This window comes from Melospiza georgiana, chromosome 10 (assembly GCF_028018845.1).
Source record: "Melospiza georgiana isolate bMelGeo1 chromosome 10, bMelGeo1.pri, whole genome shotgun sequence".
NCBI lineage: Eukaryota > Metazoa > Chordata > Aves > Passeriformes > Passerellidae > Melospiza > Melospiza georgiana.
This window is the reverse complement of record NC_080439.1, coordinates 488,444-516,205: the sequence shown is the minus strand read 5'-3', so window position 1 is coordinate 516,205 and position 27,762 is coordinate 488,444. Positions and strand designations below refer to the sequence as shown.

The 27,762-nt window shown below is 55.6% G+C and overlaps 3 protein-coding genes across 4 annotated transcripts; all 3 read left to right on the top strand.

Moving 5' to 3' along the window:
* The first annotated feature begins 1,715 nt into the window (after nt 1–1,715).
* GPR171 (G protein-coupled receptor 171) lies at nt 1,716–3,630 on the top strand. The gene is made up of 2 exons (XM_058031357.1): nt 1,716–2,697; nt 3,563–3,630. The coding sequence occupies exons 1-2, from the start codon at nt 1,716–1,718 to the stop codon at nt 3,628–3,630; spliced, it is 1,050 nt and encodes a 349-aa protein (XP_057887340.1).
* A 6,263-nt stretch (nt 3,631–9,893) lies between these two features.
* Nucleotides 9,894–14,970, top strand: CLRN1 (clarin 1). 2 transcript variants are annotated; one of them, XM_058031456.1, is made up of 3 exons: nt 9,894–10,146; nt 13,676–13,855; nt 14,705–14,970. In XM_058031456.1, the coding sequence occupies exons 1-3, from the start codon at nt 9,894–9,896 to the stop codon at nt 14,968–14,970; spliced, it is 699 nt and encodes a 232-aa protein (XP_057887439.1). The 2 variants fall into 2 exon arrangements, with proteins under 2 accessions (XP_057887439.1, XP_057887438.1); XM_058031455.1 differs by having other exon boundaries at nt 13,676–13,909.
* A 2,894-nt stretch (nt 14,971–17,864) lies between these two features.
* On the top strand, nt 17,865–26,030 carry MINDY4B (MINDY family member 4B). The gene is made up of 13 exons (XM_058031356.1): nt 17,865–17,968; nt 18,221–18,248; nt 18,961–19,098; nt 19,811–19,930; nt 21,099–21,190; nt 21,431–21,596; nt 21,985–22,050; nt 22,574–22,644; nt 22,795–22,864; nt 23,026–23,058; nt 23,176–23,340; nt 24,337–24,517; nt 25,888–26,030. The coding sequence occupies exons 1-13, from the start codon at nt 17,865–17,867 to the stop codon at nt 26,028–26,030; spliced, it is 1,377 nt and encodes a 458-aa protein (XP_057887339.1).
* Nucleotides 26,031–27,762: the final 1,732 nt, after the last annotated feature.

Sequence of the window (27,762 nt, the reverse complement as noted above, 5' to 3'; positions counted from 1 at the left end):
GGTAATCCCCACGTGATTCAGCTGCTTGAATCTGGGTTTAACTGCGTCAATCAGCCCCTCTGGAAACCACAGCCTCATCTGGGCCGGCAGAGCAGCCTGGGCAGCAGGTCACAGACCAACCTGGGACAGCAGGTCACAGACCAGCCTGGGACAGCAGCCTGGACAGCAGGTCACAGACCAGCCTGGGACAGCAGCCTGGGCAGCAGGTCACACACCAGCCTGGGAGAGGAGAGCAGCCTGGGACGGCAGCCTGGACAGCAGGTCACACACCAGCCCTGCAGAGCATCCTGGGCAGCAGGTCACACACCAGCCTGGGAGAGGAGAGCAGCCTGGGCAGCAGGTCACACACCAGCCCTGCAGAGCAGCCCTCGGGGACACCAGAGCTCTGCAGACCATGCTCAGGACACCCCCGGCCACCAGCACAGGTAAGTGGCTTCAGTCTCTCTCTGTTACAGCCTGTTTAGATCTCCGTGGATGGACAGCCCAAAATCCAGCTGTCAGAGGTCGGGCTCAGCTTTTGGCAAGGCCCTGGCACTGCTCACAGCCGGGTACCCCTGCCCACGGGGCACGGGGACAAGCTGGGCTGCCCTGTGCCCCAGCAGCACTGCTGCCCTCACCCAGAGCCACTTCAGCCCCTTCCCAGGACAGGGACACTTGCACAGAGCCAGGGCAGGGGCCAGGCTGCTTTCTCCAACATCTTAAACCACCCGAGTACCTGCAGTCATTTTGCTTTACAAACTATGCAAATCTGGATAGAATTTAACAGATTAAATTGTGCGAGCAGTAGTTCTCTTATGTTGTATAAAATATTCTGTGCAATACATAGAAATAGAGTGTTGCAGTCTGATGCCACTGAAGGCAGAAATGTGCTGGTTCCAAGAAATTGAAAGGAACAGCCTTTCCCACAGCCGCTCTCTGCAGCAGGCTGATGCAGAGCAGCAAACAAACAAAAACCCCTCTGTCTTTGAGCGGTATTTAGTTAAATTAGGAACAAAATTTTCTACTTTCCTTTTCTACTGAAGCCTACAAAAGAAGTGAGCAAAATTATTTATTATCTGCTTCTTTCAAAATGTGCTTTTCCTAAAGGCTTCACAAAAATACGAGCTCTCTGCTCAAGCAGGAATGGAGAGCGGTTTGCTCTCCCCTTAGGGCTGATGAGGACCATTTGCTCACCCATCTGATATATCTGTATATTGGTTGGACAGTGCATTCCCTCTGAACTCCCAATGCATTTTACAGAAAGGGGATGCTACAAATACTACTTTTTTTTTTCCAGGTTATGATAGAACCTGGAAACCTTTTTTTTTTCAAAGGTTATGATGTTTCTGTATGTTTGTTATTAACTAGATGCTTAAATAGATCCAAACCTTTTTCTCTAGCATTCTGGCTGGAGGAGGGTGTTGGAGCAAACACTGCCAGAAAAGCTGCTGTAGTGGAAATGCTGCTGCTATTCTTTCAGAAACAAATCCTAATACACTCCTGATTCTTCCAGCATGAGAACAAAACTCTCCTGAATATTTGGGAAGCACCATGAAGAGAGAGAAAAATATTTCTTCCGAACTGTATTTTTTTTTTTTTTAGAATTAATCAAGCAAAATTCTAAGAGAATAGCTACTGTTGCTGAGGAAAGGCTGATGGCATTGATGACCTTTTGGTTCTTTTGTAGGTCTGTGATACCTCCTGTCAGCAAAACTAACTCACACAAGGAGTTTACAATGTCAAGCAACATTTCTGAATGTCATCTCTATGAAGAAATGGAACCCTTTACCTATTTTTACTACTTGATTTTTCTTATGGGAATTATTGGAAGCTGTTTTGCACTGTGGGCATTCACACAGAAGGAACAGAAACAGAAGTGCATGAGCATCTACTTGATCAACCTCCTCATCGCAGATTTCCTGCTGACTTTGACACTGCCAGTGAAGATTATTGTTGACCTAGGAATCGCATCCTGGAGTCTGAGAATATTCCACTGCCAAGTCACGGCCTGCTTCATCTACCTGAACATGTATTTGTCAATCGTATTTCTGGGATTCGTGAGCATGGATCGCTGCCTGCAGCTGATGCACAGCTCCAAGATGTACCGCGTGCAGGAGCCGGGCTTTGCCAAGACGCTGTGCGCGGTGGTGTGGGCCATGCTCCTGCTCATCACCGTGCCCAACATGGCCATTCCCATCCGGCACATCGAGGAGCGCCCGGGCGTCGGCTGCATCGACCTCAAAACCCAGTTCGGGAGGGACTGGCACGTGTTCACCAACTTCATCTGCACAGCCATCTTCCTGAACTCCTCGGCGGTGGTGCTGGTGTCCAACTGCGTGGCGGTGCGGCAGCTGCGGCGGCACGGGCGGAGCGGGGAGCGCGGAGGGCGCGCACGGCGGGCGCTGGCGCACGTGCTGCTGGTGACCGGGGCCTACCTGCTGTGCTTCGTGCCCTACCACGCCGTGCGCATCCCCTACACGCTGAGCCAGGCCCGCGCCAGCGCCGCCTGCCCCCTGCGCCGCGCCCTCTTCAAGGCCAAGGAGGCCACGCTGCTCCTCGCCGTCTGCAACCTCTGCCTCGACCCCCTGCTCTACTACCACCTGTCCAAGGCCTTCCGGCTGAAATTCACCGAGGCCTTCGCGGCCCCCAAGGAGACAAAGGCGCTCACGGCCACAGAGATGGCACAGCAGAGCCCAGGGCAGCCCTGCAGCCCTGCCTGTGAAACAGCGGCAGAGCCAAGGGCAGCGCTGCAGCCCAGCCCGTGAAACAGCAGCAAAACCAAGGGCAGCCCTGCAGCCCTGCCTGTGAAACAGCAGCAGAGCCAAGGGCAGAGCTGCAGCCCTGCCCGTGAAACAGCGGCAGAGCCAAGGGCAGAGCTGCAGCCCTGCCCGTGAAACAGCAGCAGAGCCCAGGGCAGCCCTGCAGCCCAGCCCGTGAAACAGCAGCAGAGCCAAGGGCAGAGCTGCAGCCCTGCCCGTGAAACAGCAGCAGAGCCAAGGGCAGAGCTGCAGCCCAGCCCGTGAAACAGCGGCAGAGCCAAGGGCAGAGCTGCAGCCCTGCCCGTGAAACAGCAGCAAAACCAAGGGCAGCCCTGCAGCCCTGCCTGTGAAACAGCAGCAGAGCCCAGGGCAGTCCTGCAGCCCTGCCCGTGAAACAGCAGCAGAGCCCAGGGCAGTCCTGCAGCCCTGCCCGTGAAACAGCAGCAAAACCAAGGGCAGAGCTGCAGCCCTGCCCGTGAAACAGCAGCAGAGCCAAGGGCAGCGCTGCAGCCCTGCCTGTGAAACAGCAGCAGAGCCCAGGGCAGTCCTGCAGCCCTGCCCGTGAAACAGCAGCAGAGCCAAGGGAAGAGCTGCAGCCCTGGCCGTGAAACAGCAGCAAAACCAAGGGCAGCGCTGCAGCCCTGCCTGTGAAACAGCAGCAGAGCAGAGCACACCTGCAGCACCAGCAGCTGCTGGGGGACTGCAGCTGTGGCAGCAGTGCTGACAGCACTCCTGAGGAGCCATGAGCCCAGGCAGGAGGGAAACACCACCAAGGAGCACCTCTGGCTGAGTGACTGCTCACACTGTGCCCTGAGCACTCACAGCCTCCAGAGATGCCCTCACCAACAGCCCAAAGAACAGTGCTGACCCACCAGGCATCAGCAACGCGTGAGAATACACGTTCAGACTCAAATACACCTTGGAATTATTTATGGCACACACCTGGACTCACCTTTACTAAGTTAAATATTGTGCATTTTTGATATTAAAGGACTTGGTGCTATCAAGTGAAGAAATTAGCAAACAGCAGCTCTTCAGCTGCAAAGCTGATTTGACAAGACTAACCAAAAAGCATTTCAGAGGGCATTATTTACTCCAAAAAGGGATTTTAAACTGTACTGGTTAAAAATTATTGTATCTGCTTACACCACACCTGCAAGGCTTCATAAATAAATTTCCTCTTCTTGCCAAGTTCCACTGTCTATCCCTGCTGCTGCCTCAATGAATACAAGAAAAGCTAAAAGCAGGTTATTGCATAAAATTCAAGTGAATTGTAAAAGGAAGATAAAAAGCGTAAGTATCCATCATTTCTTTTCATCCAGGATTTCAGATTCACTATATTTCTATACACAAATGCACACAATATCCCCAGCATTTGCATCTGAGGCCACCACACTCTCTTACCTCTGCATCGAGTCCAGACTCACTCTAGAGTGACATGTTTTTCCTATTAACTAGTTTGGTTAGTTCTAAGGTGTTTTATTTAATCAATTTGGCTTACTGATGGGAAAGCAACTTCCAGGACCACTGTGAATACAAAAGGAGTTCTCTTGTCTGTGTAAATTACAGCTGGAACACGGCCATGGCCCTGTGCTTCCCAGAGCTCCTACAGCTCCCTCACAGAGCAGCATCACCACGGGCTCATGGTTTGGGGCTGCCTGTGCAGGGCAGGACAGAGAATCCCCCCCACCCACACAGCCCAGAGCTGGTCTGACCCAACAGCCTGCAGCCCTGCAGGAGGAAAAGCCCAGTGAGCTGTGGCTTGGGCTCCCAGGGCACACATCGCTGTCACTTGCACACACTTGCTTTCTTTGCAATGTTCTCATATGAAATATAAGCTGGAAGCCAAAGAGAGAAAGTTTTCATGTCTCCAGTTTTCATACTGCTGATAGTCAAATCAAGATTTTACCTGATGACAAAGTTGCCTCATAAAATCAGTGAAGGGTGATGTGCTTTGTGAGCAAGAGGAGCAGTACCCACAGACCCTCCAGCCCACTCACCACAGGATTTACACACTCATTCCTCCAGCCCTCCTCTGTCTGTTTCCAGGCTGTGACTTGCATCACACTGACACATTACAGCAAACAAAACACCCCCGACTTCTAAAGATGTTATCTGTCAGATAGGCAGGGTTGAAAAACTCCCCAAAAGCTCCATTTTATTTCTGACATTCTAAAGAAACACCATGTGTGTTTAGAACCCTGCATTTACAGAGCAGTAATGGGATGTAATGTGATTATATCCAGTCCTTTTTCCTTGTGTGCTCTGCTGATCTCACTTGTCCCTCCTAAGCTGGCCACCATCTCTGAAGACTTCAAAATACTTCAAAACACCAACCTGCAAACTAAAGAGATGTGCTTTTCCTTCTTTGCCCAGGAATCAATGGAAGCTTCAGAGAGCAGTGGCCACCACAGGGGCTGGAGCCCAGCACAGCTCCCTCAGCAAGGGAGCACTTCCCCAGAGTGGCTGGGAATCACAGACCCAAGGGCATGGAAGCTCCTGCCCCACAGGTGTCCCAGCTGCCCTTCTGAGGAGAACAGAACATGGGTTTGTGCTGAGCGAGGCTGCTGTGCACACACACACAGACACACACACACACACACACCTCACAGGTGCCCCAGCTCAGAAAAACAGAACCCGGGTTTGTGCTGAGCGAGGCTGCTGTGCACACACACACACCTCACAGGTGTCCCAGCTCAGGAGAACAGAACACAGGTTCATGCTGAGCGAGGCTGCTGTGCACACACACACACCTCACAGGTGCCCCAGCTGCCTGTCTGAGGAGAACAGAACCTGGGTTTGTGCTGAGCGAGGCTGCTGCACACACACACACACACCTCACAGGTGCCCCAGCTCAGGAGAACAGAACACAGGTTTGTGCTGAGCGAGGCTGCTGTGCACACACAGACACAGAACCAGGGCAGGGGCTGGAGAGAGGAGGGGAAATGCCTTTTGCTTGCCCAAATAAAGCAACACGATGGCACCACCACTGCCGTGGTGAGATCAGTCAGCTACCAACAGAACAGGGATGCTGCACATTTCTGAAGACAATGCAGAACAAAGACTCTGCTCTCCACTGATGCAGACTTTCGCTGGGCACGGCCAGAGCCATTCCCTCTGGGTTCTGGAACTCAGGGCCCCGGCAGCAGCTGGGACAGGAGAAGCTGCAAGGTCTGACCACCAAACGTGTCATTTCACTCTTGACTGGAAATAACAAATGTGGAGCCATGCAAAGGCTTCCTGTGTCACAAAGGCTGCAGCTCAGGGTTCCTCCCTTCCAGCACCACCTGTACACACACTCAGAATGCATCGGCCTCTCAGAATAACCAGGCTCTGGGTGTGTCTGACCTGGGGTCTTGCACTGCAGCTGGTCTGGCCTGGACAAGCACAGACCCCTCACCAGAGGGGCTCAAACTGCTGCCCCAGAGAGCAGCAGCAAGGTCACAAGGAAAGCAGGCTTGAAGCCGTGTGCTCCTCTCAAGGTCACTGTCAGTTATCCAAGTCACAGAATAAATTTTTACATTCCAGAGAGATTCTGCACTTTGACTCCTTTAGATGAGCAGGAACCTGGTGTTGGATTTGCTGGAACAGTTAAGGATGAAAACACCCAGACAGGTAACTAAGCAATTTGAGCAACCAAAGTAATGCTAACTGCATTATTAAAACTATTACAAGACTGCTCAGAACATGCTCCACTTTCTCAATGCTCCACTTTCTCAGTGCTTGGGAAAACAGACTGAGTCTGCAGATATTATTTTGCTCATCTTGTCTCTCTTTCCTGTCAGGCAGCCCAGCACACTCAGATTTGGGTCCCTCACAAATGTAATTACAAATGTTAAATTGAAGCTCTGTGACTCCAAGACCCATCAGAGCTCCTTTCCCACAGCAGGGTGGGGAGTTTTGTTTGTCTGTGTCATTTCCAGAAATGTGACCTCAGAAAGACAAACATCAACTCTCTACACTTGTCACAAGCCCCATTCCTGAGAACCACATTTAAAACAGGACTTTTTCACTCTAAAGTGAAAAACATCTCTTGGCATCATAAGAATTCAGATGGACTTCAAAGACAGCATCAGAAACAAGACTAAATACAAGTACACATCCCTAAGCCTTAAAAGCAGAGACCTAAGTGCATAAATATCCATGGAGTTCCAGGATTCTAATAGTGATTTCAAGAAATTCCACATCAATCCTTTAAAACATCAATCACTCCCTTCTGTCACATCACATTCACTCCTGCACTCACTGGCTGGAAAATCCTCTACCAAGCTGCATTACCAGGGATCCCCCCACTGCTGAGGGGTATTTTGAGCTGTGCTTAACCAGGCTGTATTTTGCTACACAGGAGACTGGCAAGTTCAGGTTTCACCAACCATTCTAAACATCTTAAAATGGATTAAAGAGGTGAAAAAGCCATTCACTCTCAGTTCCCTTCCAAGGTGGTACCTGTGACAGACTATGATGGATAATACAATACGCGTAGTTCACGTGTTAGAGGAAATTTGAGTGGGTTTAAGCCCTAGGAAAATGACAGGTGAACTCACAGAGGAGTTGTTACAGACATGAGAAAGTCACTACTGCATGCTCCAGATCACCCTTCCGAGGACTCTGTTTCTGCCCAAATCAACTCCTTGCCCAGCTGGGGCTGCAGGTGAGTCACACGTGTTCCAAGAATATGGTGTAATAAAATTTATTCCAACTGAAAACTGTACAGTAGCAATACAGACTGTTTACTGGATTTACACCTTGACCATAACCACCACTGTGAAAATCATTCTGGAGCTGTGCACAGGAGATGATTTGAGTCAAGGAAATGTCACATGGAAAATACTTGTGGCCAGAAATAAGGTCAGTAGTTTTCTCTGCAATACTATCTAAAAAGAAAGTGAATTTACTGCTTTATGACACAGAATAGGTTTCTAGATTTTGAATCCTCCTACTCAGGCAAATCTCCCGAGGAACCCACACAAGTCAGAGAGAACCAGGAATGAGAGGTCCTATCCTTGCTCAGTGCACATGGCCACATTCACCAGGAGCAGCCCTGTCCCTGTGTTCATTGTGAAGTTACAGCTTTATGGGCCACCAGAACAGTTCAACAGTTGCTATCATTACTGAAACCTCATGAACAAGGAGCTGAGCCTCTGTCGGCCACAGCAAGTGCTGGGTTTGGGTTGCACACAGCCTGCTGGCAGCCCGTGCCTGTATGGAAACCTGTATGGAAACCTGCCCCACAGGAGCCAGCTGGGACAGAATCACAGAATCGTCCCGGGTGGAAAAGGCTCCTGAGAGCATCACACCAAACCATCGGGACAGCACTGCCAACCACCACTAAAACACGTGTCATCCAGGGTAAAGGCTCAAACCAAGTACCAAAACTGGAAAAACAGACAGGAAATAGGTTCCAAACATGCTTCACTTGGGCTCACATCAAAACACAGGCAGCGGACAGCTGTCCTTCAAAGAACATTTCTAACAACAATAACAATGTCACTAGGCAGATGTCCTAGCAGTGGACATGCTATTTACAAAACAAAAATCCTTACAGGCTTACGTGAGCTGCCGGCTGAAAACAGCGCGCACAGCCTCGTGACTTACAGCCTCCTCTGCCAGGGAAAAGCAGAAGTTTATGAAGGGGAAGGAAGCAGGAGACAAAAAGAAGACAAGCAGCACCGCACGTGGTGACATCCCCGCAGCGCAAAGAGCGGGGAGCGCCCGACATCCAGCGGCCGTGGGGCGGCTGGGCAGCCCCGGGAACCTGCCCGGGCTCCGGGACACCCCTGCCCCGGGCTCCGGGACACCCCTGCCCCGGGCTCCGGGACACCCCTGCCCCGGGCTCCGGGACACCCCTGCCCCGGGCTCCGGGACACCCCTGCCCCGGCCAAGGCAGGGCTGCCCGGCGCTCACCACAGCCTGCCCCGCAGGCGACACCCGAACCTGCGCTGCTGAGGTGGCTGTGTGGGTTCCCTGACCACGGCAGGAGGATGGAACTGGATGATATTTAAGGTCCCTTCCAACCCAAACCATTCTCTGGTGCTTTGGAAGTTCAAATGTCAAAATGCACAGGCACCCAGGCACCATCCATCAAGCACTCTGCACCTCCATAGTTAACTAGACTCAGTCTTTAAGCCCAGATGATACAAAATTCTTGAGCCACCTGTAGAGTGTGTGCATACCAGCCAGCTGGTGTGATTCAGAGAAAAACCAGACCCTGTGCTTGCTGTGGCAGCCAGCAGCAGCAGGACATGAGACACAGGAGCTGTGCGTTCCTGAGCTCAGGGTGGGCTGGGCCTTCTGTCAAGCTGTAAGAGAAAACCTATTTGTGTATATTTGAAACCTGGACTGAACAGTTTGCTGAGCATTCTGCACACTGCAGTGTACATAACAGACACACTGTCCCTGGCAGAGAACACCCTGACACGGAAAGTGAGTGCAAGAAAGTGCCCAAATGCAACTGGATACTGAACTGGGGCCTCCTGCCTTGGCAGGGTGCTGGGCATTACCTTAAAAAACAGCAAAAAAAGAAATGCACCCAGATTGAGAAAAAGAAAAACAAATCCCAAAACCAAGAAAACAAAACAACAACCAAAATATACAAGAGAGCACCTTGGCATTACTGGCTTTAGAAAAAAAAACTGCAAAAATAAGCCCTCTGGAAGCTTCCTTTATGGACAGCAGACAATCAAATAGAGCAGCCAAGCTCGTCTCTGAACCCCCAACTCATCCACTGCCCGGGGGCTGGGACGAGAGAGCACTCATCAAATTACAGAGATCTGTCATCCTAAACCCTCGCTATCAAGTGACAGGGGATGCACTGCAACGTCTGCAAGCTGTACAGAAGGGCACGGGGAAAGGGAGCCTTTAGAGCATCCTCCAGCCAGGGCTGGGGCTGGGCTGGGGCTGGCCGGGCACTGCGGCTCCCGCCCGGTGCTCTCTGGGCATCGGGGCTGGCCGGGTGCCGGGGCTCTGGGCATCGGGGCTGGGCCGGGGCTCTCTGGGCATCGGGGCTGGCCGGGCACTGCGGCTCCCGCCCGGGGCTCTGAGCACCGGGTCTGGCCGGGTGCCGGGGCTCTGAGCGTCGGGGCTGGGCCGGGGCTCCCGCTCGGGTCAGTCCGGGCTCGGGGCGCTCGGGAGCCGCAGCGGCGCTCGCAGCCAAGCATGCCGGCGCCGCAGAAGAAGCTGCTGTTCTGCACGGCCGGGCTGCTGAGCCTGGGCTGCGCGCTGGGCGCGGCGGCGGCCGTGGGCAGCCAGCTCTGGGTCCGGGGCTCCATCCTCTGCAGCACCGGAGCGCTGCTCGTCAACGCCAGCGGCCCCGAGCTGCACAAGTTCATCGGCGCCATCCAGTACGGGCTCTTCTCCGGGCAGCGGGTGCGGCAGTGCGGGCTCGGCGGCAGACCGCTGCACTTCTCATGTGAGTACCGCGGGCCGTCCATCCGTCCATCCATCGATCGGGCTGCGCGCACCCTGCGGCCGGCGGGACGGGGCTGCCCCTCGCTCCGACACCCAGCCCTTTAGCGCGCCGATCGGCAGGGCCAGTAACTTGTTCTATGGTACTGATACAGCCTGCCTCATGCCTTCAAGAGTCTATTACTGCCGTTACACCGGTAGCCACATCCCAAAAGATTTATGATATTTCTTCTAAAAGAATATTTTGGGGGTTCAATTAATCTCTGTCACGTGTGCCGGCATTACAACATTACCTCTGTGCTGCCAAAAAGAATGAGCTAAACCAGCAAGAACATCAGGAAAGAGCCGGGGCACTGGCTGCTATTGAGAAAGCAGCATCCCAAAAGTTGCGCTCTGTGGCACTAATGGGAAGAAGGGCTGGGGAGGCTGTCTGGGGAATGCTGGCTGACTTGGTACCTGACACTGAGTGTCAAAGTATTAGTAATGGTTTCACTTTACATTCATAACATATTAATCTACAAGGATAAGAAGATCAATGAGAAAATTATGAAGTGAGACACAATAGTATCCAGCAGCAGGCAGAGCAGGCAGTAAAAGCCAGTTGCTGTGTGTACAATACCTCCCCTGAAGTTACCACAGCACACAGATCACAATGATTCTGCTACAGCAGCACATGTAAACTCCTCACATCCGTGATTTAATGCAAGGGAAGGTTGCCAGACTAGGTACTAGAAATTATTTCCTATATAACGTTTTCCAAAAATAGTAAACCAAGATAATTTGATATAGTACTAGAATTTGCTCTCTCTGAATTCCATCACTAGTCTGTTCATACCACTGCAGTTCCCTGTTGATTGCTTTGTGTGCCATCCCAGTGTTATTGCACCGTGGCTGTATTTTCAGAGGGGTCTGTGCCCTCCCAAGGGTTTGGGTTGCTGTAGGTGACAGCTGTGACCCAGGGCTGGCCCAGCTGTGGGGCTGACACTCAGGGTGGGTCAGTGACAGCTGCGAGGGGTCAGGAGCATTCCCCCCGAGAGCCCTGGGACAAGGTGCTGCTCCTGCTCCCCAGGGCTGCTCCCCTCCCATCACCTCCGAAAGCTCACCAGGAGCATTCCGGAAAACAGGACAAACTTATAAAATACACAGCCACAGCTCAATGCACTCACTGTGCTGCAGCACGTCTGAGGAGAACAGACACGGAAAATAGGCTACGTGATTTAGCTCTGTGCTTGTTCCCATTAAGTGCTCCCCTCTGACCACTGTATCTCTTTTAATTGTAATATGAATTTGCTCTGCCAGCAAACCCAGTTCAGCTGGGGAAAACTTCTGCTCCATTTGTTCCCACTCATTCCCATCAGTTTCTAGGTCAGTGGTTCATTTTCTAAAGGTCTCTGCCATGCACAGCACACATGGGTTCATTCAGGACCATGAGGAATGTTTTACTTTCAAGATAACATTGCTTCTGGAATTAAGTTTTCCAGATAAATCGCATAGAAAATGTTACTAACAGAACCAGCTGTAGACGCAGGTGCCCAAGGGAGGAATTAATACCATGCCATAACTTGTTTTCTTAAAACAAACCATTAAAAATTGCATTATTAAATACACAGTTTTGCATGTTTTCCCAAAGCATCAGATAGTGTCACAGGAACTATTCCCTGTAGGAATCCTGCAGAGGGAACACTGGAAGGGGCTCTGAGGCCTCAGGCTGAGCGCCCCCAGCTCTCCCAGCCTGGCCCCTTAGGGCTCACTCTGCTCTGTGTTTGGGCATTGGGGGCAGCTCTGCAGAGGGAGCCCCCCGAGCAGGGCAGAATGAATCCCCCTGTCCTGCTGCTCACGCTGTGGCCCAGCCCAGGGCAGGGTCTGGCTCCAGAGCCCCCGGCCCAGGCACAGGGGGCTGAGCCCAGGGCAGGGTCTGAGCCCAGAGCCCCTGGCCCAGGCACGGAGAGCTGAGCCCAGGGCAGGGTCTGAGCCCAGAGCCCCCAGCCCAAGCACAGGGGGCTGAGCCCAGGGCAGGGGCTGAGCCCAGGGCAGGGGCTGGGTCCAGAGCCCCCGGCCCAGGCACGGGGGCTGAGCCCAGGGCAGGGTCTGAGCCCAGAGCCCCCAGCCCAAGCATGGGGGGCTGAGCCCAGGGCAGGGTCTGGGTCCCAGGGCCCCCGGCCCAAGCACAGGGGGCTGAGCCCAGGGCAGGGTCTGGGTCCCAGAGCCCCCGGCCCAAGCACAGGGGGCTGAGCCCAGGGCAGGGTCTGGGTCCCAGAGCCCCCGGCCCAGGCACGGGGGCTGAGCCCAGCCCAGGGCAGGGTCTGAACCCAGGGCAGGGTCTGGCTCCAGAGCTCCCAGCCCAAGCACGGGGGGCTGAGCCCGGGGCAGGATCTGGGTCCCAGAGCCCCCTGCCCAAGCACAGGGGGCTGAGCCCAGGGCAGGGTCTGCTCGAGAGCCCCCGGCCCAAGCATGGGGGGCTGCTCACCCCCAGCACCCCCGTCCTTCTCTGGGCAGCTCCCAGCACGTTCCCCACCAGCCTGGCCTGGCTTTGTGCTGGGATTGCCCTGGCCATCCCACAGGCAGCACCTCGCACTGGGCCTGGCCCAGCCTCCCGAGACATTTATTTCATTAATTTCCCTTTCATTTAGTCAGGGGGATAATTGGATTTGATAACCCGTTACCTGCTGCCCTGTACTACTGCATGGAGCTGCAGGGCAGTTTGCTGGTACAGACTTTACACAGAGGAGTAATTGATGTGAGGCTGCTTTACTCTGCACACATTACAGCAAAACAGCACCAGGCATTATTACCTCACTTTAGTCATGCCCCCATAGATCAGGAACAGTGAAGTATATTTCACAGTTCCTTCCAAAACACCTCTTTTTTGCCAAACAGACAGGAATTTTTAAAAATCATTCTCTCTTGCTCTCTGAATGTCTATCTCTGTGTCCTAGACAAACGGGACCGCAATTTGAAACAGTAGCTTAAAAGTTGCACAAAAATATTTAGAGTAAATTATTCCTGAATTTGTGCATCCACAATCACAGCACAGTTTCCTTTCCCATGTCACAACCCTTTGCGGGACCTCATGAACATGAATGAAAGAAGTCTAAAGAAATATTTATTGTCCCACTCCCAGAGAAGAGGGGATGGCCGAGCCTTCAGCCAAGGGAGATCAGCCCCTAACACTGGCCCTGGAAGAGACCTCAGTGACACCTTGTGCCAGACCTGCCTCCCCAAACACAGCTTCCTGCATTGTCCCCCAAAATGCTGTCACATTAAGGAGCAAAGAGCACCCTCAGGAAGGGGAGGAGAGGCTTTTCCTGGAGCTGGTCTCTCTCCCTCCTGGCCAGTCTATGCCTCTGAGTTCCACAGAATTTTTCTGCCTCCAAACATCCATGAAAAACCATTTCTAGCGAATTATTACATCTGGTTGCATTTAGAAGAGCAGGATCAAAACAAATATCACAAACAAGCAGGAACCCCCAGCCTGACATCAGAGACAACTTTGCCTAATGTGTATACTAATGTTGTGTTTGTTTTGTTTTCAGTTTTTCCAGATTTGCTCAGAATTATCCCTGCAAGTATCCATGTCAGCGTCATTCTGTTCTGCACAGTGCTGATTGTCTTTGCCCTGGTGGGAGCAGGGTTCTTCATGTTCAATGCCTTTGGCAGCCCCTACGAGACGCTGCACGGCCCCGTGGGGCTGTACCTGTGGAGCTTCATCTCCTGTGAGTGCCAGGCTGGGCTGGCACTGCCAGCAGCACCCACTGCTCAGCACAGGGGCAGCTTGAGCCGGGCCTGCTTGGGCTCTCAGTGGGCAAAAGCAAGCCAGGCAGGAAGGCGGGGGCTCTGCCACGTCAAAACACGTGTTTTCCAAAGTGAAGTTGGGAGATAAACTGGAAAAATCCCCCACAAGGGGGGTGGCAGGATGGGAATGGGCAGGCAGCTGCAAGAGCCATGGCAGGGACCCAGAGCTGGGGTGGCATCGCTGACACCCCACACACACCCAGAGCAGGAAAGGGGGGAGAAAACAACCGAAATATGACAGTGATGCAGCTGGTTCCACAACAGGAGGGGTCCAGACAACGTGAGCGGAGCCAGCACCCAGAGCAGCACGGCCTTGCCGAGGACAGGAGAGCAGCAGCAGCACTGCCATGCAGGGAAAGCAGCCACACACCTGCTCCCTGGGCTGACAGGCAGGTTTACCCCGACCTCACAAGGTGCTACTCATTACAACCACAATTTCACAAAGGACTTCAGTACAAGTTTACATTCAGGCACGCAGACAGCTCCGTTATGCTCAACGGGACAATGAGCAACTTAAAGCTGAACATGAACACAGGCACCTCACTAGCTTAGGGCACTAAAGCAGCCATGCTAAATATTCCTGGTCCTGAGCCAAACTCAATTAGAAAAGCTTACCCATTTCAATAGCCATTGGCTTGGATTCCGAAAATAATCCCCGTTAAAGCTGTGTGGCCATACAAACATTCTCCCTGTGGCACTGGGCTGCAGCACACACCGCGCAGCACAGCTGAGGGATTCTGAGGTAACGAGCATCTCCCCCTCCCTTCCAGGTTCCTGTGGCTGCCTCATCATGATTCTCTTCTCCTCAGAGGTGAAGCTCCACCACCTTTCAGAGAAAATTGCTAACTTCAAAGAGGGAACTTTTACATTCAAGACTCACAGTGAGCAGTTTGCAAATTCCTTCTGGACCATCCTGGTTTGCTCCCTGGTGCACTTCCTCAATGCCCTGCTAATCCGATTTGCTGGATTTGAATTTCCCTTTTCAAAATCAGAAGAGTCAGGGACAATCACAGGAGCGGTTGACTTGATGTATTAAAATGATGGGATTTAAAAACATTTCAAGCAAAGAAATTTGTCACTATTACATCAACAACCACCAGATGTACCAACCTGTGAACGATTGCCTTAGAGAAGGTAAAAAAAGGGAAAGTTTCAAATAAGTGTTAATGTGGGGTAAGCAGTGAACAAAAGAAGATGTGCTGTATGGTAATGCCTGGATGGAAAAGCCCTCTAAGACATTTTTTTCCTGTAAACTGTTTAAAAAGTGGCTGGTAAGAAGAAAACCAGGAATCTCAGTAGCATTGCACTGAATCTGGCAAGTCCAATCGATGGGTTCAGTGGAAGCACACACTCACCAGCAGCAGCTCTGCCCTCAGCCCTGGTGAAGGCAAGGATGCAGCAGAGACTGGGTCAGAGCAGCAGGGCCAGGGACACCCAGCAAGGCACAGGGCAGTGCCCAGGCTCTGCCCCAGCACACCAGACTCAGCTCAACTGCAGCGCTCAGAGGGCACAACCCAAACACCTGCACTTCCATCTGGCTCCCCATGCATGGCAACAGCATCGTTTCTCTCCATGGAACTCTCTGGGTTTTTCCTTTTAACAAACCAAACGGCTCCAAACCCAAAGCCCTGGGAGCCCTCGTTTCCCCAGCAGCTGCTGCAGCTGGTGACAAAGCTGGCACAGCACGGCAGACGCAGGGGAGATGCCACGAGCTGCTGCTGGCCTGAGCGAGGCAGCCAGGCCTGGCAGAGCTGAGCAAACCCTCTGCAGCTCACCAGGCAAAGGGCATTTCCCAGGGCAGAGCCACGGCACTGAGCCCAGGTACCGCCACCTTCCGCTGCCCCCTCCAGAGAACAGCCCTGCAGATTCTCATCAAGCAATGCCAACAAGCCCCATCAGAACCCCTGGTGAGGGGCAGCAACAGCACAGCAGACAGGCTCTCCTGCAGGCTGCAGCCCAGCAGGGACCGAGGAACAAACACGGGAGGTCTGGCGTGGGAAGCCAGAATGGATGGACACATCAACCCTCGCCCCTGGACAGCCCCAAGCCAGCTAGAGCACAGCATGCTCCCCAGGCTGAGCATCACAGCACCAAACGCTGCCCCCGTGGGCTTACCTGGGCGCCAGGAGATGAGCTGCTCCTCACAGCACACAGAAACACACGGAGGCACAGAGCCCCTGCCCCATTTATTATCTGGGGGGGCTGTGCCCAGCTCTGGGTGAGGGTAATCCCTGCCAGCTGTGGGTGAGGGCAATCCCTGCCAGCTGTGGGTGAGGAATAATCCCTGCCAATCCCTGCCAGCTGTGGGTGAGGGCAATCCCTGCCAATCCCTGCCAGCTGTGGTGAGGGCAATCCCTGCCAGCATCCACCCAGTGCCCAGGTACAGATCAGACCCAGGTTCCAGGTATCGCAGCCCTCTGCACTTCAGGATCCACCAGCCCACAAGGCCTTACTGACTTTGATGTCATTTTTTTGCATTTTTTTTACTGTGAAAGGCAAAACACTGCCAGGTTGTTGCAAAGGTTTGTCAGATGCATCTTTCCCAAGGTAGCTCTGCCTCCTCATCTCCCTGGATCTCATCAATGTGGAAGGGCTTCTGCAAGTCAGCACAACTCCCAGCTTCTTTCATCATTTTCTTCATAAACTATATGCATAGTCCTCCTGATGTTAATGTATGTTCTTAAAGCATCATTTGCGTTGCATCTCATGGTATTGTTCACTATACAGCAAACCCAAAACCACTCCTTTACTGTGCAGACAAGAGCAGCCCCAGCCTGGGGTCTGGGAGTGCTCACAGAGTGCCCAAAGCCCGGCCTGACCACCCCCACATCCCACCCTGCAGCCTGAGGGAACCCCAGGAAGGAGCCTGGGGGAGCCCCAGCATGGACCCTGGACCCCCTTGCATCCATGAAAATGCCCCTGTTACTGCCCCGTGCTGGAAATGCCCCTGCTCTGCCCCTCTGTGGGACACAGCCCCGTTCCTGCCCCACTGTGGGACACAGCCGGATTCCTGCTCATGCTGGACAATGCCCCGTTCCTGTTCATGCTGGACACAGCCCCGCTCTGCCCCACTGTGAGACACAGCCCGGCTCCTGCCCCGTGCTGGGAAATGCCCCCGTTCCTGCCCCACTGTAGGACACAGCCACGTTCCTGCCCCTCTGTGGGACACTGCCCCCGCTCTGCCCCACTGTGAGACACAGCCCCGCTCCTGCCCCGTGCTGGGAAATGCCCCCGTTCCTGCCCCACTGTAGGACAATGCCGCCGCTCTGCCCCGCTGTGGGACACAGCCGGATTCCTGCTTATGCTGGACAATGCCCCGCTCCGGCCCCGCTCCCAGCCCCGCTCCGGCCCCGTTCCCGGCCCCGCTCCGGCCCCGTTCCCGGCCCCGCTCCGGCCCCGCTCCCAGCCCCGTTCCCTGCCCCGCGTTCCCCAGCAGCCGCTCCCGGCCCCGCTCCGGCCCCGCTCCGGCCCCGCTCCCAGCCCCGTTCCCGGCCCCGCTCCGGCCCCGCTCCCGGCCCCGCTCCGGCCCCGCTCCGGCCCCGCTCCCAGCCCCGTTCCCGGCCCCGCTCCGGCCCCGCTCCGGCCCCGCTCCGGCCCCGCTCCCGGCCCCGCTCCCAGCCCCGCTCCCAGCCCCGTTCCCGGCCCCGCTCCGGCCCCGCTCCGGCCCCGCTCCCAGCCCCGTTCCCGGCCCCGCTCCCAGCCCCGTTCCCGGCCCCGCTCCGGCCCCGCTCCGGCCCCGCTCCGGCCCCGCTCCCGGCCCCGCTCCCAGCCCCGCTCCGGCCCCGCTCCGGCCCCGCGTTCCCCAGCAGCCGCTCCCGCCGCATTAATCATTGATGCTCCGGGCTGTCTCACTCCCCGCGGCGGGCGGCAGGGCTCGGTGCCCCTCTCGGTGCCCGCAGCAGCGAGGGCAGCGCGGCCCCGCTCCGGACCATGGGTGACCCGGGCGCCGGGCACGCTGCGCCCGCTCCGCTGCAGGAGATCGCCAGCAGAATCTCTGACCTCAGCAAGTGGAGGGAAATCTTTAGTTCCTGTGGGTAAGGTTTTTATTCTGCTTCTTTGACACAGTTTTAATTCCAGGTGGTTATTTAACGCAATTTTTCAAGTTATGTTTTATTACAAAACTTATGTGACAATGACAAAAGGTCCTTGTGCACCCGGTAATATAAATGCTACAGGTCTTATTCTTCCTTTGTTCTGGGGTTCTCTTCTGGCTGGACTCCGGTTTCCCCACATGCTAGTAATACCTCTGTTGGGTGTTTTCATTTGTACTTTATTTATGCTTTCAGCTTGGAAATCAACAGCACGACTCATCAGGTAACTCCTTTTCCAAAGGTAATATTTTCTGTTTGTCTGGTGAGTTTTGGGCTGTCCTTAGATGGCACACGTCCACACCTGCAGCCCAGGTATCCATGGAGATTCATTTCTCATGCTGCTTCTTTGAGAAACAGACTTCAGATATTTTGAAGTCAAAGGGGCAGACCAGTCCTGCACTTGATTAACCTTTCCATTAAAAACTAACGGTGAGTTTTAGAAAACAAACTAAGATCTCTAAAATGTAAGTATTTGGAAAGCCCGCTGTGCCCTTAGGTTGGGAGACAATGAAGTTATTCCCTGCAATTCAGACAAACACAGCACTATTACCTGCGGCAGTCATCGGCTCGGAGGGATGTGTTGGGGATGTCTGAAAACAGCTGGAATTCAAGGGCACCCCCGTTCCAGAGCAACCCGTGCCCCCAGCCCCCTGCCAGCCCAGGCACTGTGCCCACCTGGGGGCACTGGGGGCTCTGGGGGCACTGGGGGCACGCTGGCTGGGGAGCAGCAGCCCCGGTGATGCCCGGCGGAGCAGCAGCCCCGGTGATGGATGCCCTGCCTGCTCCTCTCCCCGCAGCAAGGACCGAGCAGCGCTGGCCCGGGTGATGCACTGGGGGCACTGGGGGCACTGGGGGCACTGGGGGCACTGGGGGCACGCTGCCCGGCGGAGCAGCAGCCCCGGCGATGGATGCCCTGCCTGCTCCTCTCCCCGCAGCAAGGACCGAGCAGCGCTGGCCCCGGCCCGCCCGGAGCCGGGGAGCCCCCGGGGTCACAGCCCCCCTCCACCGTGCCCCGGCCCCTCCTGCTCCCTCGGGGCACGGGCGGCTGCCCCATCTCCCCGGACACGGCCATGGTGAGCTGCCTGCTGAATTAAGCATGAGCTGTAATTGAATCTCCTGCAGGGAAAGAGACTGGGGAGCCTTTCCTGGTGCCCTGACTGCAGGGTTCAGCCTGCTGTCAGCTGAACAGGGTGTGGAATGGGGATGGATTATTTAGGAGACTCTTAACAAATATGGCTGGAATGCAACCTTAAAGCTGATACGCAATAATTCTCGGGAGAGAACCAGTCCAATGACAACAGGCAACATTTGCCTGCACTCGGGGGCTTCCCTGACAAACAGCCTCAGGACAGGAGGCAGGATCACGGAATCTTAGAATTGTTTGGCTTGGAAAGGGCCTTTAACACCACCAGGGAGGGATTTCAGCTCCCGCTGAGTGGCTGGCCCCAAAAGCACTGCTGCCAGGCACTGCTGTCCAGCAGCTCGGCAGACCTGCAGGCAATGGCAGGACTGGCCCCTGTGCAATCTTCCCCAAAATGTGCACTGTACCCAAATGTGAAATGTAAATGTACAACCAGGCTCCAGCAGAGTGGCTGAGTGCTGTGTGCAGTGCCTGCACTGAGCTCAAACATCACCTTGCTGTGAAGCTGAGAGGCCTGGCTCCAGGCAGGTGCCGTGCCCCGGCTGAGGGCATACACAGCACCTGCACCTGCAGAGCCCCGGGGGGACAGACCCTCACGGCAGGCCGCAGCTCTGACCCCGGCCCCTCTGCCTCCTGCTCCGCAGAGGCTGCAGCAGCTGCTCTTCGGCAGCACGGCGCCCCTCTTCAGCTGCGAGTGGGCAGCAGCGCGCTTCAGCTTCCACCCGCCACGCTCCCACCTGGCCTACGCGCTGCAGGCAGGACAGGTGAGACCCCACACAGCACCTGCCACAGCTCTGCTGCCACCGACAGCGTGGGAGCGGGGCAGGGGCCCCGGCAGCACTCACACCTGTGTCCTGAACACCTGTACCCTGCACATCTGTACTCTGCAAATCTCTACCCCTGCACCCTGCACACCTGTGCCCTGCGCATCTGTACTCTGCACACCTGTGTCCTGAACACCTGTGTCCTGCACATCTGTACCGTGCACATCTATACCCCACACACCTGTACCCCGCACACCTGTGCCTCACACACCTGCTCAGGAGAGATGCAGCAGGTTGCAAAAAGCTCATATCTTTTCAGAGAATTAGACTTACCCGATTATTCCTGCTCCACCTAAAAATCCAACAAGTGAAGTCACCTAGACTATAATTTATAATTTTCTGAGATGGAGGTTTTCTTCTTCCTTATTTACCATCACAACACTGCACCTGCAGCAGAAGGCCAAGATACACACTCGAATTGTAAATCCCCCCACCTTGTCCGGGGGCTGGAACGCTGGCCACAGCCACGGGTGCCACTCCCTGCATTCCAGAGCTCGGTGCTCACGGAGGGAGCACAGCCCGGGTGGGTGTCAGCACGATGGGTCAGCACAGCCCTGAGAGTGAGCACAGCCCTGAGGGTGAGCACAGCCTGGGTGGGTGAGCACAGCCCTGAGAGTGAGCACAGCCCTGAGGGTGAGCACAGCCCTGGTGGGTGAGCACAGCCCGGGGGGGTGAGCACAGCCCGGGTGGGTGTCAGCACAATGGGTGAGCACAGCCCTGGATGGGTGAGCACAGCCCTGAGAGTGAGCACAGCCCGGGTGGGTGTCAGCACAGCCCTGGAGGGTGCCAGCACGGTGGGGAGCAGGCACAGGCACTCCTGTGTGCAGCCTCACATCAGCCCTGGGCTGCCCCAGCACCTCTGTCCCTTTGCTGCGAGGCCAAAAACAAACCCTGGAGCTTCCCAGCACAGAGGGTCCCTGGAGCTGGGGGCTATTCCATGGGACGGAGGAGGAAGGGCACCCACCCACAGGATCATGCACATGGCCAGGGCTACCCTGCAGCTTCCTCTCCATAAGGGCCTCTTGTTGTCCCCCCGCCAGGGACTGCTGGGTGTGACAAGTGCTCCTTCAGACTCCTCAGATGGCAGGGGCTGTTTTTCTGTTCCTAGGGAGGAACAAGAGCCATTCTGGCAGCTGTACAAGCACACATCATCACATTCCTGCTCTTCACAAGAGAGACAGAATGTACTCACCTGGAAAGGTAAGCTGCTGGGCCTCATGGGATGCATGAAAATGATTTCCATGCATTGCTTGGTCAGTGCCAGCTTCTGGGTTCAGGCAAACCGGATCCAGGTTCAGGTGGGGATATGCACTGGGAGAGAAGCCTTGGCTGACCCCCTGGCAAGACTGCTTCCCACCAAATCCTCTGATTTGGGGACAGTGGCACGTGCCCCCTCCTCTGCGGTGCCACAGCCGCAGCCCCTGGTTTCCCCTGGCACAGGCTGTGCCGGCTCGGGCACAGGGAGCAGGGCCAGGCACTGGCCACGGCCCTGGCAGAGACCCTGTGGGCAGCAGGAGGAGGTGGCAGAGCTGTCGTGTGCCTCGTCACTGCCCCTGTCACCACGATGCCATGTGAAGGCTGCAGGGCCGACAGCTTCACAGAGAGAGTGAGTATGGAACTGTCTTCTGCCAACGGGGTTTTCCTTAGAGATACCTTGGCCCAAAAGACAGAACCTCCTGCACCTGCTCCCCCACCAATGTTGCCCTGCAAACAGGGATCACCCCAGAGCCAGGTCTTGCTGCAGCCCGTGATACCTCCACCTCCCCTTCACCAAAGCCCACCTTCCTTCTCCTGCAAAACGGAGAATCCTGTCAGCACAGAGCTGCTGCCCTGACTCGCTGCACAGCGCCAGAGCCCACAGCTGGGCAAGGGGCACAGCAAACCTTTGCACTGTTCTTTCACTTGACTAACCGACAACAAGATTCAAAAGCTCAGCTTTTTTGTTATAATTCGTGTCTCCTTTGCACCACCCTCACGGTGTCCATGCCCAGCAGATCCGGCTGTTCGAGTTCTCAGAGAAAGCTGCTGCTCAGGAGTTCATCTCTGATCACATAAACTCTGTAAGTGGGGATAACTGCTTTATCCAAGTTATTTTCTTGCTAAATTACATCTTATTTCCCATTCAAATTGGGCATTTTGGACACAGCAGTGTTAACATCATCAGGACATTCACACAGTTAAGGTACAGTTAGTTCATTTCCAGCCTTTCCTATGGGAAGGAATTCTGCTCCCATGTAAACCCCTGTGACTTTATCCATTATTCCAGATCTTTCAGCCCACAAACACTGGGTAAACAGGGCAGTATTTTGTACATCATTCAAAGATGTGATTCCTTGCAGCCTCAGAAAAAATACGGGAAAAAAATGTACAAAACCCGTTTAGCCAATAACTGGAAGTTTCTTCTTTCATTTTTTACCTGAACTTATTAAACAAAATTAGTTACAAAATCTTCCTGGAATAACACCTTACTCGTCTAACTTAACACCCTCACCTAGGGCTGTATTGAAGCAGAGGAATTGTTTTAATTAAATATTGTTTACAGGCCATAATTTCTCCGCTGTGATGCCTTATTTCTTTTTTCAGTTCAAAGGTGAAGGAAGCCATGGAGTGATCCTATTTTTATACAGTTTACTTTTCTCTAGGACACTTGAAAGGTATATTTTGCTTTTTAAACATTTTCCTGTAGTTTGGTTACATCACCTGAAAGGCCTTTTCCTTTCCTCCCATTTCTGGTGGCCAGGCAGGGAGGTACAGTGTTGGCACGGGCCCAGCGCTGCCCTGATGATCTCTGCTTGGCCACACAGGGTCCAAGAGGATTTGGGTGATGCAGCTCCTCTGTTGAACATCAGTTCTGGAAATATCACCTGTACGGAGGTAGGATCAGCCGCATGTATCAAGCGTTCTGGTTTTATTATTCCCACATCCAGTTTAGGGAAAAAAATATCACTTGGTAATTAATCCAAAGAAAAAATAAGCCTAAGTTCATAAAAAAAAAATTTTGCAATTTTAATCATAACTGTGGACTTAAAAAACAGGTGATGATGACGATGATGATGATGATGGTGATGGTAACAATAATTTCTAAAATGCCACTGGCAGCCTGGCATTGCCACAAGTTGGGAGCAGACCATGGCCTGCACGGGCGTTTGCCGGTGTGCCCGGTGCGAGCGGGCTGTTTCCCGCAGGCCGTGCTCAGCCTGCTCCTGACGGGCCGGGCGAGCCCGCGGCTGCTCGGCGGCGGCGGCCGGGAGCCGGAGCCCGGCGCTGGGGACGGCGGAGGCGGCGAGGCGGCGTGCCCGCGGGGCCGCGTGGGCTTCCTGCGCTGGGAGCGGGCGCGGCGGCAGCGGCAGGTGAGCGCAGGGCACAGAGCGGGACCCGGCACAGCGCAGGTGAGCGCAGGGCACAGAGCGGGACCCGGCATGGCCCAGGTGAGCGCAGGGCACAGAGCGGGACCGACCCGGCACAGCTCAGGTGAGCGCAGGGCACAGAGCGGGACCCGGTACAGCGCAGGTGAGGGCAGGGCACAGAGCGGGACCGACCCGGCACAGCCCAGGTGAGCGCAGGGCACAGAGCGGGACCCGGCACAGCGCAGGTGAGCGCAGGGCACAGAGCGGGACCCCCCCGGCACAGCCCAGGTGAGCGCAGGGCACAGAGCGGGACCCCCCCGGCACAGCCCAGGTGAGCACAGGGCACAGAGCGGGACCCCCCCGGCACAGCCCAGGTGAGCGCAGGGCACAGAGCGGGACCCGGCACAGCCCAGGTGAGCGCAGGGCACAGAGCGGGACCCGGCACAGCCCAGGTGAGCGCAGGGCACAGAGCGGGACCGACCCGGCACAGCCCAGGTGAGCGCAGGGCACAGAGCGGGACCCGGCACAGCCCAGGTGAGCACAGGGCACAGAGCGGGACCCCCCCGGCACAGCCCAGGTGAGCACAGGGCACAGAGCGGGACCCCCCCGGCACAGCCCAGGTGAGCGCAGGGCACAGAGCGGGACCGACCCGGCACAGCCCAGGTGAGCGCAGGGCACAGAGCGGGACCCGGCACAGCCCAGGTGAGCGCAGGGCACAGAGCGGGACCCCCCCGGCACAGCCCAGGTGAGCGCAGGGCACAGAGCGGGACCGACCCGGCACAGCGCAGGTGAGCGCAGGGCACAGAGCGGGACCCCCCGGCACAGCCCAGGTGAGAGCAAGGCACACAGCGGGACCCGGCAGGGCACAGAGCGGGACCCGGCACAGCCAGGTGAGCGCAGGGCACAGAGCGGGACCCCCCCGGCACAGCGCAGGTGAGCGCAGGGCAGCCCCACGGCCAGTGGGACCCCCAGGCTCCTGACAAGTGTCCTCCTGGCCAGGTGAGCCCCGGGCTGCGGACGCCCCGGCTGCCCGTGTGGCTGTGCAGCCTCTTGGGCAGGCACAGCGTGCTCTTTGGCACCGACAGCCGGCTGCTCTCCGACTGGAAAGCCGAGAGAATTTTCCACCTGTACTTCTACAGTGGGCAGCAGGAGCAGACCCAAACTGCCCGCCTGACGATAGGTACGGACCCAGATTTACCAGGGACTGAGGTGTGGGCAGCACAGATAACTCGTTCCTGCATTAAACACTCAATACAAACTTTAAACGCACCAGGAAGCTGGACTGTTTCATGATTAGTTCAACATTTATAATAACATTCTCTCCAGCTGCTGGGGTTTTACCCCAGCCAGCCCTCAAGCCCCATGCAGCTGCTCACTCACTCACACCCCCACCCACAGCATCAGGGAGGGAATTGGAAGGGCAGAAGGTAAAGAACTTGTGGGTCCACATAGAGACAGGGTAATAAGAAAAGCAAAAGCCACACACATAAGCCAAGGAAAATAAAGAACGAATTTGCTTCCTCCATAGGCAGGCAGGTGTTGCAGGGCCCATCGCACACAGCAGTGACTTGGGAAGACAAACACCACACTCAAAAGGCCTTTCTCTTCCTTGCCCTGTTCATATACTGAGCATGATGTCACAGGGTCTGCAATACCCCTTTGATCATTTTAGGTCCTCTGTCCTGGCTGTGCCTTCTCCCAGCTGCCATGCACTCCCACCTTCCTCACCAGTGTGGCAGCAGGTGGGAGCAAAAAGGCCTTGGCTGTGGGGGCACTGCCCAGGAGTAACAAAATCACCTCTGTACAATCAACCCTGTGTTCAGCACAAAGCCAAAACACAGCTCCATACCAGACACAGGGAAGGCAATGAATTCTATCCCAGACAAAACCTGCCCACCAAGGCAGCGAGGCTGGCACGCAGCAGGGCCACCTGCCTGGCTGACTGCGGCTGAAGTCTGTCCTCCTGCCCAGCACCAGCTGCCACCACAGCCCTCGTGTTCCCCATCGAGTTTCATATCCCCTCAGGAGGGATGAACTGCTCCTGTAGCAATGCTTGGCTTGTGAACCAGGCTTTGTGCTTGGGGTGCAAGGTTCGTGTTTCTCTGCTGCTGTGCATCACTTACCTTCCTCACTGGGTGCCTCCTTCCTTGCTCTCCTTTCACTGCACCATTTAAAGCCAAGTCAGAACCTTGAAACTAAAGGGTAAATCTGCAAGGAAGCAGAGTGATTTGAGATAACTGTCATGATACCTGGTGTGGCCACAGATACTATCTGAGCATCTGCCCAGAAACGCAATATGCAAACACATCGTGCACGGAGCCCAGAGCCGCACCCAGAGCAGCGGAATTTCCCAAGGGGCCCTCGGTGCAGGGGCAGTCCCCAGCCCGGGAGGCCCTGCTCAGCCTCCACCTGCTCCCCGGGGCGGGATGGCAGCATATTTACACCAATACAGCTGCAGAGGCTTCTGCTTTTAGCTGTCACTGAAGCCTTTTTGAGTGGGGTTGGGTTGTTAAGATTTTTTTAGACATTTATTTTTCACTTCCTCTTCAGACACTCGTTCGCATCACTGGGAAGAGGCTCAGAGGGAAGGCCTCTGCAGCCCAGGGAGGAGGCGCCCAGCCCTGGAGATGGCAATCAGGACCAAGTGGCCAGGTGCGACCGTCAGCTGGAACGGGACAGACCCCTTCTTGTGAGGAGGGAGCAGGATGGACCCCTGCTCCTGCCGGGCACTGCCATCTCCCACACACTACCAGCTGCACTGGTCACTGCACTCTGGAGCACAAAAAGCTCTCTCCAGTCAAACAGCCTTTGGTGCATTGAAGGGACACCCTGTCCATAAGGCATCACACCCACTGCAAAAGCGTGCACTGCAGGAACAGTGACTCGCAACCCTGTGCCACTGCATGCCTTTTCCACGTGGTAGGATGCAGGTTCTCCTGCTCCCCACGACAGCTGGCAGGAAAAGGAAAGAGTCAAGCGCTGGCAAAGATGCCGTGGCAGTGGTGGAGTCTCCATCCCTGGAGGGACTCAAAAGCTGTGCAGATGTGTGATTTGGGAACATGTTTAGTGGTGGCCTTGGCAGTGCTGGGGTAGTGGTTGAACTTACTGGGTCTTAGAGGGCTTTTTCAACCCAAACTGCTCTGGGGTTCTGTGATTCAGTGATTTTACTGCCTTTGCCAAATCCTGGCACCCTACGTTCACCTGGCAAGCATGGGCAGGGCATATTGCTTCTAGCTGACAGAAACCACTGTCCACTTCCTTTTTCATTGTCATCACTCCAGAACGACCTGTAAGTCACACCCTTACTGTGTTGCTAACAACAATTGAGAACAATAAACCTTCTGCAAGTGATCCAGAAACTTGGTTCCAATTTATTGAATTTTACAAAAACCAAAAAGAAGCCGCGGCACCCGGCCCGAGATTATGCTGGGCCAGGATGAGGAGATGCTGGTTACAACAGACGCGGGGTCTGAGATCGCGCTGCGGGGCCGCGGGCATCCGCAGCTCCCGCCGCACAGGGACAGGGGCCAGGGCCGCGGGGCATGCACGGGCCCGGCGAGGGGCACGGGCCCGCTGAGGGCGGGCAGTTCCGCTATGGGGCACGCTCCCGGTGAGGGGCTGGCAGGGCACGGTGCCGGTAAAGGGACACGGTGCCGCTGAGGGGCTGACAGGACACGGTGCCGGTACAGGGACACGGTGCCGCTGAGGGGTCACGGTGCCGATAAAGGGACACGGTGCCGCTGAGGAGACACAGTGCTGGTATAGGGACACGGTGCCGGTAAAGGGACCCGGTGCCGCTGAGGGGACACGGTGCCGCTGAGGGGACACGATGCCGCTAAAGGGACACGGTGCCGCTGAGGGGACACGGTGCCGGTACAGGGACACGGTGCCGCTGAGGGGACACGATGCCGCTAAAGGGACACGGTGCCGCTGAGGGGACACGGTGCCGGTACAGGGACACGGTGCCGCTGAGGGGACACGGTGCCGGTACAGGGACACGGTGCTGCTGAGGGGACACGGTGCCGGTACGGGGACACGGTGCGGGTAAAGGGACCCGGTGCCGCTGAGGGGACACGGTGCCGCTAAGGGGACACGGTGCCGGTACAGGGACACGGTGCCGCTGAGGGGACACGGTGCCGGTACAGGGACACGGTGCCGCTGAGGGGACACGGTGCCGGTACAGGGACACGGTGCCGGTACAGGGACACGGTGCGGGTACAGGGACACGGTGCCGCTGAGGGGCTGACAGGACACGGTGCCGGTACAGGGACACGGTGCGGGTAAAGGGGCACGGTCCCAGTGAGGGGCTGACAGGACACGGTGCCGCTAAAGGGACACGGTCCCGGTGAGGGGCTGACAGGACACGGTGCCGCTAAAGGGACACGGTGCGGGTAAAGGGACACGATGCCGGTACAGGGACACGGT

Excerpts from the sequence above, each read along its gene's own strand:
- CLRN1 (XM_058031455.1), top strand. The coding sequence starts at position 9,894 with ATGCCGGCGCCGCAGAAGAAGCTGCTGTTCTGCACGGCCGGGCTGCTG. Across the intron at positions 10,147-13,675 it reads CAGACCGCTGCACTTCTCAT|TTTTTCCAGATTTGCTCAGA; the intron begins GTGAGTACCGCG and ends TTTTGTTTTCAG. Across the intron at positions 13,910-14,704 it reads ACCCACTGCTCAGCACAGGG|GTTCCTGTGGCTGCCTCATC; the intron begins GCAGCTTGAGCC and ends CCTCCCTTCCAG.
- MINDY4B (XM_058031356.1), top strand. The coding sequence starts at position 17,865 with ATGGGTGACCCGGGCGCCGGGCACGCTGCGCCCGCTCCGCTGCAGGAG. Across the intron at positions 19,099-19,810 it reads TCTCCCCGGACACGGCCATG|AGGCTGCAGCAGCTGCTCTT; the intron begins GTGAGCTGCCTG and ends CCTGCTCCGCAG. Across the intron at positions 23,341-24,336 it reads GGGCGCGGCGGCAGCGGCAG|GTGAGCCCCGGGCTGCGGAC; the intron begins GTGAGCGCAGGG and ends CCTCCTGGCCAG.
- GPR171 (XM_058031357.1), top strand. The coding sequence starts at position 1,716 with ATGTCAAGCAACATTTCTGAATGTCATCTCTATGAAGAAATGGAACCC. Across the intron at positions 2,698-3,562 it reads GCAGCCCTGCAGCCCTGCCT|CCTCCAGAGATGCCCTCACC; the intron begins GTGAAACAGCGG and ends GAGCACTCACAG.